At 40.3% G+C, this 12200-nt stretch overlaps 2 protein-coding genes across 3 annotated transcripts in view; one reads left to right on the top strand and one right to left on the bottom strand.

Annotated features, from left to right (window-relative positions):
- The window catches only part of LOC140244269 (dynein regulatory complex protein 9-like), a 21527-nt gene extending 18000 nt beyond the window's left edge, over nt 1-3527 (bottom strand). The window contains exon 1 of the mRNA XM_072323909.1: nt 3425-3527. The gene's annotated coding sequence lies outside the window, so the exon portion shown is untranslated. The remainder of the gene's footprint in view (nt 1-3424) is intronic.
- Nucleotides 1-12200, top strand: part of LOC140244173 (large ribosomal subunit protein eL33-like) — a 67391-nt gene that overhangs the window by 54487 nt on the left and 704 nt on the right. Inside the window, exons 1-4 of one of the 2 annotated variants that reach the window (XM_072323802.1) lie at nt 3728-3793; nt 9354-9393; nt 10165-10317; nt 11689-11836. In XM_072323802.1, the coding sequence (XP_072179903.1) occupies nt 9377-9393; nt 10165-10317; nt 11689-11836 (318 nt within the window). In that variant the 5' untranslated portion in view covers nt 3728-3793; nt 9354-9376. Of the gene's footprint in view, nt 1-3727; nt 3794-9353; nt 9394-10164; nt 10318-11688; nt 11837-12200 lie in introns of those variants that run through there. The other variant, XM_072323803.1, reaches the window with a different exon arrangement.

Raw genomic sequence — 12200 nt, 5'->3', positions numbered from 1 at the left:
ATGGTGGAAAAAGTGAAATTTTATGTATTTGACCTTGACCTTTTGACCTTTGACCTTGAGCATGTGCACCCAAAAGTTGATAGGCACAACTTCACCCCCTAATACACATACATGCCAAGTTTCATTAGGATACCTCAACAGGTTTTGATAGTTACCTTGTCCACAAAATTCATTACGGACGGACGGAAGGACGGACGGACGGAAGGACGGACGGACGGACGGACGGACAACCCGAAAACATAATGCCTCCGGCACTACTTCGTGGCGGAGGCATAAAAATCCTGCTTAGTACATCTTATTTGACCGATCATAAAGTGCAGAACTTCTACAGGCATTGTAAACTTGATTATATGGGTAGCACCATTCTTACAAACTGACATGCTCTGCAATTAAAACATGCAAAAGACAAAACACACAAAACATTTTTGGGCCTCAGCAGCAATCTATATTTGTTATATATCTACAAGTATAACAGCTAGTTAGATAATCAAAGCATCAGGCAAAGTCTTTTTGGCCCCTGTCAGTCAGACCGCAACGTCCTGAAAAGCCTTCGCATTTATCGTACGCGTATGCATGGACCTCGCGGACATGAATACGTAATGAACTGGGAGACCACATTTTTAGAGTGTATGTAAATCTAAACGACATTATCAATCTTCATGATTTATACATCGATAAAAAGATGAAGAGTTGCACTTTGATGAAATTTGACCACTTAAAAGGTTATGACATATAAAATATACTGAACAAGGAAATTACAAAACACAAAATTTGCATATTTTTCATTTTTCTTAAGGGGTACACTAGACCAACAAAATTAAGGTGGACCAAAATGGAAGAGGTATACAATGAAAGAGGAAATATCATTCTATGAAAACATAATGACTTTATGTGGACTGATCCTATGAACGGGTCAGGTTGGCGAATAAATCATTGCGTTGTACAGTTAATTTTTGATGAGATTTCAGTTTGCCGCGAATACGCGTTTCTGATTGGTTAATTCCCTCCGAGTGGAGAGTTGAACGAACCTCGCGGAATGACAGTAAACGTGTACTACTGAGTAGTACTCTACATAACAGTAATACACTGTGTGTGGATGACAGTGTAGGACCCTATGGTGTGTGTGTGTGCGCGCGCACAATGTATGTATACGCGCTCAGGTTCAGGCAACTGCAGCTAAGATCTCCACGTAAACAACAAGAACAACACACTCCACTCTGATCGACAGCTCAACTTTGGCTTGAACTTTGTTTGCACAACTAGATAGAGTAGCGTGCATTAATAAATAGCATACAAATCAATAATAAAAGATCTAGCACTAAGTTTGCGCACATGAGTTCTTTGGGGCTCTCTATTTGGTATTAGAATAATTATTCCTTATCAATCCACTGTATACATCACTGAGTAATTTATCTAATGATACCCTGGGAGCGCATGATCATTCATGTATCTCAAATTGCCACACTACATGTATGATTTTTACTCGACGAGACTTTTAATTTTTATTGTTTTCTAAGCGAGGGACCAATTCAGTTCTTACTGTGCTATTATAACAAGTACCGTTAGTGCACCAGTTTTCGACAGGACCCAGATTTCGACACCCAGCAGATAATTCTTATTAAATTTTATACTCAATACAAACGTCTGACTTCAACAATCAACCAAGTTATCAATCACATTTCTAGTCTTATATAAACACCGTTTGTCACTCGTCATCATAATCTGACGGTAGAATATTTAGGAGAAAAGCAACACGGTGTCAGCAGAAATTTTGATGTCGGCCATTTTCAGGGGTTCAAACAATATGACGCATTTTGTATACATCGCCGTAAAATGAAATTCACCCATGCCGGTTATCTTACTTTAGTATCAGTTTGTTTGCCAAATCCTGATGTTTGATTTCATAATCGTCTTTAGTAATTTCATGGCTGAATTCGTGATAAATGAGCAAACTTGTAGAAAGAGTTGGCTTTGAGAATGTGGCACCAGATTTCGACATTCCCATAATAAGACACGTTATAGAGGAAACAACAAGTTCTTGCGCCGGTACTTTGCTGGTTTGCATCCACAATGCAGTGTACCCATACTGTACGCGCCATGTGATTTCTGTGTGATGCGCGCAGTGATTGTGTCGAAAAATGATGCTGGGTGTCGAAATTTGATGCCAGCGACAGCGTGACGGAAATCGCTAAAATTGAACACGAGTGCATTCAAACTGGAATTCGTTCAAGGCATATTATTATTGGCCTTTGTAGCTCAACTTCATATCGAAATTCCGAGTTAAAACGGTGCAGTATTGATGGTAAACAAGGAAATGTGCTAAAGTGTCGAAAACCGGTACCCTTACTGTATATCTAAAACGTTGACTATCGTTCATGTGGTGATTCAACCTATGAACGGGTCGGGTTGGCAATAAATAGAAAGCCTTGTTCTAATTTGTCTCAGGGTCGTTTGGGAAATATCGATATACAACGTAATGCAGAGATATGAATAATGGTATCATAAGCTCATTTTATATAATATAAGCATTAAATTTAAAGGTGTGATTTATTTCAATTATTCACAACCCATGTCAATCAGTCACGGAAAGTAGATCTTCATGTCGTCAATAAGTGAATCTCGTAGACCATGCACTTTGTCTCTGAATTATCTCGCAAAATCTCGGGTGCTGAGAAGGACATGCGCAAAAACCTGCGCGTACGATAAATTTTTGATTTGAGCTCATTAACAGCAGCATTGCGGTCTGACTGCTGTGCGAGCACACAGCTTCTAACACTGCATATTTTGTACATTGTAGGCCTACACTATGCAACCTAAACCCCTGCAGCATGTGGACAGACGCCACTTCACAGTCAAGTCAACTTTCAAAAAATGAGTTACACATGTCTTTTAAAAAAAACAACTTACATTCAGAATGGCAAAAGTTTGTTTCGATTTTAAGTTGATATTTATCCGCGATGCTACCCCTGTCATGATCCTGAATGCTACAGTCCGCAGCCCCATAACTAACGTTAGGCATATTAATAGGCATTACGCTATACGCGTTTGGCTGGGGCTGCTGGTCGCAGTTATTACAAGTCATACTTGCAAGTTGCATAGATAGATTTGGGTAAAGAGTCAAATCATGGTTTATCCCATGGCATGTCGCCACTCCATTCACTCGCGCTTACCAGTGCGTACAATACAATGTAAATTTACGTTTTCACAGTGTGCAAAACCTACAATAGGGTTCCTACACAGTATGGTGGGATGGGGAAGGTGGGAGTTGCATTGAGTTGTCACCAGCACTTTCAACGATCGATGAATGGAGTATAATATGGTGACAGAAACCACGAAAATGCTAGGTCAAGATACACTCTAAACTTGAACAACCATATTTTACCCACGGTACCACATTCTCATTTAATATTAAGTCAATACTCACAAGAAATTAGTGTCTTTTAAACATTTACACCAGGACAGCTGCAAATTGTACGTGTCGTGTGGATGCGGCTGTACATATAATCGCGTGCGGAGTGCATGTACACACGATCCGGGTTGTTGTTTACAACGTCTCCAAGACCCAGAAGTACAGCCTTGCTCATGTATATTTTTTAATCTAAAATATTTAAAATTTTCAAAGTTATTTATTTTATAATGGAAATATTGAAAAGATATTCATCATTCTATGAATAATATTTTGATATGATAAATTAATGTTAATATTATTAATTACAGGTTTATGACATGAGATTTTACGTTATGCAGATCTCACCTTGTACGAGCTCTTTTCTACTGCTGTTTCGCTAGAGTTGTAAGTGAACTAATAGAAGTGCTGAATTTACACGTATTTTTATTCAAAACCGTGCAAAAGAATATATCAAAATGAAGAGCGATGTGTAGAAAAAACATTCTTCATTTCTGAAAAAGCTGTCAAATGTCTTGATTGACTTTTGTCATGCAGATACTAGAGGATTGTTCTAATCTCCCATACGAGATGTCTCCATCTAATACGTATTTTCCTAAAGTCCAGTGGCACACTACACTCACACGTTAGATTACACGGGTGTAAAAATATTCTTTCCATGGATTCCCTCACTCGTAATATATTTTGAAATGAAGTGGCTGACTCTGAGGTAGAAGCAGCCTTAAAGACGTAATAGACGTATTTGTTGAGAAATCATATAGTCTAGTTAAATACAAACAATGATTGGGATTTATTATAACGAGATCTGGCCTGGCAGAGTCAGGACATGGCGGTGCATTCGACAGAGGGCGACATTTTGATCATTGTGAAGAATGTATGGGCACGGCATGGTTGGGTGCCAACAAATCGATACCCTGATGTTTTTCATCTCAATAGATGCTTAAAATATGTCACAATTTGCAGGAAATTTTACTCACATTCAAAGAAAATGCTGTGAATTCACAAGTGCACATTAAAAATGTGATTCGCGGTAGAAAGTCTACATGCTCCAAGATAACTGCTCCGAACGTGTTAAGATTTTGATGCACTCGGTTGCGCCGTAGTTTTGAAACCAACACCCTAGGGGGCCTACCCTCCCTTGACAATACACGTCACCGTGAAATGCACGCAATGCTTTTCCTATGTGCTATTTATAATCCATAGATATAGGTTATTCTATGGTATCATTGTTTATTTTGGGGCTTTTCAGTAAATAATGTAATGAAGCACCCCACTACCCCCGGACATGGGTGCGTCATGGTCATTTTTTGACTGACCACACGGGGTTTTTGACGGACACCACAGTCACTTTTTTTGACGGACAAAACGCAAGTGACGAACACCACAGTCACTTTTTTGACGGACAACACATTGAAAGTGACGCACACCTCGGTCACTTTTTTGACGGACATCCTCGGTCACTTTTTTGACGGATATCCTCGGTACATTTGACGCACCCCCGAAAATACTGAAACGATTTTTGCATATACGTTTTATTCAAGCAATTTCATTTTCTTTTGGTTCGTAAACATAATTTGTAAAAGTTTCGGCAAGTTTCCCTTACCCTGGCCCTGTAAGCACCGTACCGTCATTCACCGTACATCACGCTGGTCGCTGCTGCATGCTACGATATTCCATACAGTATGTATTCTGTGCACGCAATCCATACGGTACATGACAATCACATGTGTGCAGATGCGCTGTGTGTGCGCAGCCATTGCTAGTCCGGTGGATGCTGCAGCGCAGGTACACACCACGCCACGGCATTCCCGCGAGAGCCCAGACGCTGTACGTAGAGATTTGCACAGCGTACTAACTGCGTCGCATGTCTGGCTGGTCGGGCTAAATCCCGCGAGCAGAAAATGGCATGCGGCAGGCAGTTTCTTCTGCTGCTGCTTCTTATTTTTTACTGTCAAAAATTTGCCTTTGTCACCACAGAACATTATTTAGACGCACATTGTGTTGGAATATAAACGAACTTTCTTTGATAACAATATGTGTTGGTGTTGCATCGCAATATGCAATAGGCACTAAGTGTTCGACAGTAAGGTTGAAATTGTTACATCGCTAAACAGTCCCTGGTTTGAGATTGAGTATGCATGATTCCATGGGTTTGTTGGAGGGAAAATGTGAGGAGAAAGGGTGGCTTTTAAATTATTTGCTTGCCAGATTCTGGCAAGCATTTTTCCCTCTTATTCCAAAACGCTTCCCGACTTTGATTTTCACTTGCCGCGGGAAAGCGCTCACTGTAATTTCACTCGCGGTACGTGTATACGGTACTGGTAGCGTGCAAAAATGCGTGCAGTTTTCCATAGCCAAGTGACGTACCATGACGCACCCCTCGGTTCAGAATAATGCGTGTTATTTTCCATAGCCAAGTGACGTGCCATGACGCACCCCACGGTCGAAAATTTGACGGACAAAGCTGGTAAAATGATGAACACCTGGGTCACAAATTTGACGGACCAAACGAGGAAATGACGCACCCATGTCCGGGGGTAGTGGGGTGAGTCATTACATTTACAAGTGTATAAATCCCCAGTGAAAACTGCAAAACCACTGCATGTAGTCTCACACTTGAATATTCGTTCCATATGTATGCGCAGTGCTATAGATAGAGAGGTGTCGATTACAGTGTACAGTGTGGTGTGTTGGATACCTAACAAGTTACTAATGGTTGGACCTACTACTCATCGACTGCCTAGTTTTTATTTACTTGATAAGAATATTTAACACTGAAATTCACGTAAAAATGTGACCTACGTGATTGAGAAAATCCAGCACGATCAAATACTGTTGTTCCCTTTTCAATCCAAAGTTTCAGTGCAAAAATATCGCCGTCAAACTTGCGTTGCCTCTTTTCAGCTCCCCGCGGTGCCGCTCCTTTTTTAGATCGACCGCTGTTTTTGCATTGACAATGCACACAAACCGAGTTGTATTGTCTATTGAACACCGTGTTGTACGAAGCTTTTTAGAAAATGCTGCATTGACATTACAATAAAAGGTTACATTACGATTAGGTTAAAATATTCATTCGAAATTTTGTCCTTGATTAAAACCATTAATAAACAGTGAATTTTTGTGTTTTTCCACTCATCCTCATCAATGGTCAAAGCCAAGTGTGCTCTGCGTGCAGTGCAGTGCATACTAAGCGTTCTGTGTGCCAAAACTATGCGGTCGGTTTCAAAAAGGGTGGTCGATGTGTAGTACTACACCGTCTAGATCCTTCTAGAGTAAATGTTCCAGTTCATGGCCAGGCGCCGGTTCGCGGCCACTACAGCATATTTGGTAATGTAACGCTGAGCACAGCGACACGCTCAGTCTCTATACATGTGCAGTCAAACCTGCCTTAGCGGTCACCTGTCTATAGCGACCACCTGTCTATAGCGGCCACTGAAAAATCCCCCCGAGAGAAAAGCCATGTTAAAGACCCCGTGTATAGCGACCACCTGTCTAACGCGGCCAGCGGCCACAAATCTTAAAGCACAGCGACACGCTCAGTCTCTATACATGTGCAGTCAAACCTGCCTTAGCGGTCACCTGTCTATAGCGACCACCTGTCTATAGCGGCCACTGAAAAATCCCCCCCGAGAGAAAAGCCATGTTAAAGACCCTGTGTATAGCGACCACCTGTCTAATGCGGCCAGCGGCCACAAATTTTGTTTCCTGCGGTAGATTTTAACCTGTCTATAGCGGCCAAAAATCCAATGGAGCCGTAGCCGAGCCGATAATTCAGTATAATTTTTCTGCCTTGTAGCCATGCAGGCAACGTTCAGTGATCGCCACCACTGCATTCATCCCTCATTTAGTCAAAATAATGCACTAGTGTAAAGCTTTCTTCATGACAAAACACATACTACTGTGCAACAATTTCATATACACGGGCATGGTTAAATGCATGAAACACACGGTATGTGGGTACGTAACACATACATGTACATGTAAGGATACAACGATGATACATGTACATGTAAGCAATGTGCACAAAGTTGAATTACATGTCTATAATGGCCACCTGTCTACAACAGCCACTTTTTCCGTTTCCCTTGGGTGGCCGCTATAGACGGGTTTGACTGTATACCACACATTCACTAACATGTACTGCTAATCTACAAAAATCAACCACTGACATTGGCAAAATCTCCAATCAAAGTGAAATATTCTCACCTAAATGACAACATCTCGCATCCAAAATGTCATTTTTGGTACTTTTTAACATCACAGTTAAGGAACAAGGGCATACTTGCCAACTAGTAAGATTTTATCAGATTCAGTAAGATTTTTTACGTTAAAAATAGCAAAATCAGATTTTCTGTCAGAGAAATCAGATTTTTAAAAAATATTTAGATATACCTTTCATGTGTATTTTCTGAAGATTTGACCGAAATTAAGATTTTTAACTTCAGTTTGCATATAAAATAATATTTTTGCAATCCATGAGTAAGATATTTCATCTTGAAATGTTGGCAGGTATGCAAGGGGTCTGAGAAACTGGATTTTTTTTTTTTCATTTTCCCGATGTTCATGGATTTTGAATACGTGTCCTCACGTAGAAATAGAACTTTCGCAAGCAAGCCGATGTGGGCCGCCATTTTTTTCCGGAAGTGGATGTTACGATCGAAAAAATACAAAAACATGAAAAAGACGAACTGTACCACCGCCACAACTGCAATCCCTGTTCGTGGTCAGTCCGCAGACAGCAGCCCTTTTTACGTGCTTTGGCAATGGGACTTGGCGCTTACGCAACGTTCGCGAGCCAAATGAATCAGAAGGCGTTCAACAGAAGATCCTGGAGCATGCGCGTATCGCATAGGAATTGTACATTAGGCCGCGAACCGGACTACCACGGTCGCAAACCGGCAGATGCTGTACCGGATCGCGGCCGTGGTCATTTTTTACTATCGCGATGGACATTGGTCTTGCGATATTGACAATAATGTAAATTGGTAAGTGGTCAACCTCTATGATATAACCTTGCAATTTGCAAGTTTGCGTTTCAGAGGGGAAAAACCCTTCTGTGGCCGCAAACCGGGACACTTACTCTATAGAGTCTACTGCTGGTTCTTCTTCTTCTTCTTCTTCTTCTTCTTCTTCTTCTTCTTCTTCTTCTTCTTCTTCTTCAATTGCTAAACATCCGGATTCCAACCGGATTGTGTGCCACATGTAGGTTAACTATACACAGTCTAGGGCTGTACCAGGATGGTGCGCAACAAAGTGAACACAAAGCGAACATGTCGATCGTGTTGAGTTTTGATACTTGACATCATTTTCGTCACCTTAAACCCATTAAAGACAATCTTCATTAAAAGTAGACTTCATGTTTATGTAATAGATAGTGACATAGACAATTCACAACTTAACAAAAACAAAGATTAGATATATGCAGTGTGTGCAAACAGTACAACGGCATTCACTGACAGCCATTTTGAATGACAAATAAGGTTGTTTTTTTTTTTTCAGAGCTCAAACAGCCACGGGAGCAGTGCAAAGATACAAATTTTTGGTACCAGGTGTACTGAATAAAACAGTGACGTTTGTTTGAAGCAAATTTATAATACAGTTCACTCCTGTTATAACGAACACTGTTATAACGAAATTACAGGTACAAAGAAGTAAAAATTAAAGCTGCAACATTACTAGTATCTGCTCTGTGTATTATTTCTGTTGTTTATTTGTTCGGTTATAACGAAATTTCAATATAATGAAAGAAAACTGCCGGTCCCGAGGCTTATAATTGTTATAACGGGACTCCATTGTTGACACAACTCCCAAATATACCACATTCTTCACATGTTGCCAAAAGAGATATAGGTCATTGCACCTGTGCATGTGAATTATCACTTGTAGAGTCAAGCTTTATGTGGACATGCAATGATATTTAATCTCTCCTCTTGAATTGGTTTTCCAGGGTTTGAGGTGGGAGCCATCAAAATGGTAGCATCAAAGCGGTAAGTATGCAGTTAGCTTTTTCGTTCTATTACTGTAAGGGGTTTTTTTATCACAGATTTAGAAAAAAAAAATAAACAAATTCATTTTTTTTTTTCTATAGGCCAGGCAGCATTTACTATTTTAAATATTTTTTGAACTCTGCAGCAAGAAACCACTGTAAGGATATACTTGTGTACGTGAATGATTGGTGCAAATATCTGCCTGGACTAATAACCTGCATTTTTTTTTTTTCAGGATATTTTGTAATTCTTTTCATCAAAAGTAAGGAAATGAATTTTTAGTGATTTTTCCCTAAAATTTGATTTCCATTCAGCATGCAAAGTGCAATTTTTCCCATGATTAACCAAAGCATGATTTTTGTTATCAAAAGTATGTATTTTACTGAGCATCAGTGTGTATTTAGATCTGCTGAGGTTGCAGCCTTGTGAGAAATCTGTTACTGAAGTGTACAGTTTAATGGAAGTAGGAAATATTCGTTTCATATGGCATTTGGAAATAATTTCCCCCCTCTATTCATGATATTTAGAATTCAGGAATGAACGGCTCCCCCAAGTAAATAATACCTTTCTCACCTACAACAGTGATAAGGAAGAAGGGAGGATTATCATCATGAAATATTGCGTATGATGCATTTAATAGCAAATTTGATTTATGTACCTTGTTTTCCTCCTTTTGATAAAGTACAGGCCACCTTGGTGTGTATCAGCATACTGCTTGCCTATATTCTATCACCTGACTTGTGATTCATTATTCTTGCATGTTCTCTGCAGGCTTTACACAAGGGCGGTTTTCACAGGCTACAGGAGAGGCCTGAGGAACCAGCATGAGAACCAGGCACTCGTCAAGATCGAGGGAGTCGAGAACAGGAGGGAGGCCACGTGGTACCTGGGCAAGAAGTGTGCCTACGTCTACAAATCCAAGAAGTGAGTGAGGATTTGGGGTTTTGAGCTTCGAAGCACACCTCAGAACAGCACAATGTTAACCTGTTGAAGACTGGCTGATTTTGGTACAACAGGCATTTCCCATAGACACTTGCTCGAGTATACTGGGGACTCGTCCTCAACAGGTTAAGTGAGTTAGAAGTTGGAAGTCAGCCATGCAAAGTTATCAGATCCAGTGATTGAAGTTACGGTTAGATTATCAACAGTGTAAAGACCACTAGGGATGCATGAAATGTTGGGTTACATGTAGATTGTCAAAATGTGTACAACCATGTGACAGACTTATCAATTATAGTATGATCAAGCAGTTGAATACAGCATATCTTTACCCCGAAAATTAATATTTTGGATACTGTATAAGCTGTTATTTTCGTGAGGGTTTAATTTTCACGAATTTTGCGGATCTCAGTTGGGTCGTGAACCAGTACTGGGATTCAAACATGAACTGCTTCGTTCTGGTTTTGTTTCGAAATTTGTAATTGCGGGTATGTATGATTTATTCAAAAGAAATTAAGCAGAAATGAGTCTTGTTGCAGTGCAGTAAGGTCTGTGTTCATGTATGTATCAACTGCGCTGTAGATTATAATGTGCTTTTAAACCCCTTATAATTTGTAAGAGCTCTAGACAAACATAATTATTGCATCTGATTGGCAAATTGCCCTACATTGACATAAATATTGTTATTTATGTAGATGTACACAAGTAGGGCAACTTATTCATCAGTTGCAATACAAACAACTCTATGTAAGAATTGAATGAATTTGAATAATATACAAATGATGCACAGGATAGAGTGCGTTAGTGGAGGCGTAGCGCACTCGAGGGTATTTACAATTGTGAAACATGCACGAGGCGAAGCCGAGTGCATGTTGCACTACATTGTAAATACCCGAGAGTGAGCTGCATCTCCACTAACTCCACAAAATAATCCTGTGCATCATTTGTTTTATAAAATGGGTCGAAAACTAACAACATTTTTCACGTACCTTTGTGGATCAAGATGTCCGAAGATGTTCATCCCAAACACGTCGCACTCGGATATCCCGCACATATAAGTACTGTACGTATAAGAGTATACGTACTCCACACATGTTATGCACACAAGAAAGGCCGGCCGGCAGCCCGAACTAGAAGTTGTTTACAGGATTGACAGCGCGTATAGTAGCGCGCGACGCACTTGTAACAACTGATTGAGTGCGCACTGCTAGTGCAAACATTGTGACGTAGGCCGTGGATCCGTATGTTAGTGAGAAATTAATACAAGCACATGTGACTCATTTCAGCGCTTCCAATTGGCTACATTCTTGAACCCATTTTATAAACATAATTATCGTATTGTATTGCATTATGCAGCAAGACGAAATGCCCTGGCAAGGACAAGCCAACCAACACGAGAGTGATCTGGGGCAAGATCATTAAGACACACGGGAAGAGTGGAGCGTGCCGTGCCAAGTTCAAGAGCAACCTCCCTGGTCAGGCCATCGGCAAGAGGGTTCGAGTGGTAAGAAGATGAGCAATATTGTGTAATCTGGGTCTAGTTAAGAGTACTGTAAATCGAGGAATGTTCGCGTGCATTTTGATTTTGCGAATTTCGCAAGAGGGAAGATTCGCTAAATTAAAATGCACACGAAAGTTCTTGTCTACACTGTATGCATTGAATGTTGCAGGCAACTCGCAAAAATTTCATTCCGCATAAAAGGCCGTCGGCTCCAATTCGTGAAAATTTCATGCCGCGAAAATATCGTGTTTTACAGTATACAGTCAACCTTGCTTAAGTCAAATCTATTTGGACTGAAGAAATAGCTTCGACTTAGAGAAAATTTTACTTATGAGGGATTAAGATCAATAGAATATTTAAAGAGGAT

This window comes from Diadema setosum, chromosome 21, assembly GCF_964275005.1.
Source record: "Diadema setosum chromosome 21, eeDiaSeto1, whole genome shotgun sequence".
Classification (NCBI taxonomy): Eukaryota; Metazoa; Echinodermata; class Echinoidea; order Diadematoida; family Diadematidae; genus Diadema; species Diadema setosum.
Note: the sequence above shows the minus strand (reverse complement) of the source record. Positions and strands in the feature narration are given on the sequence as shown.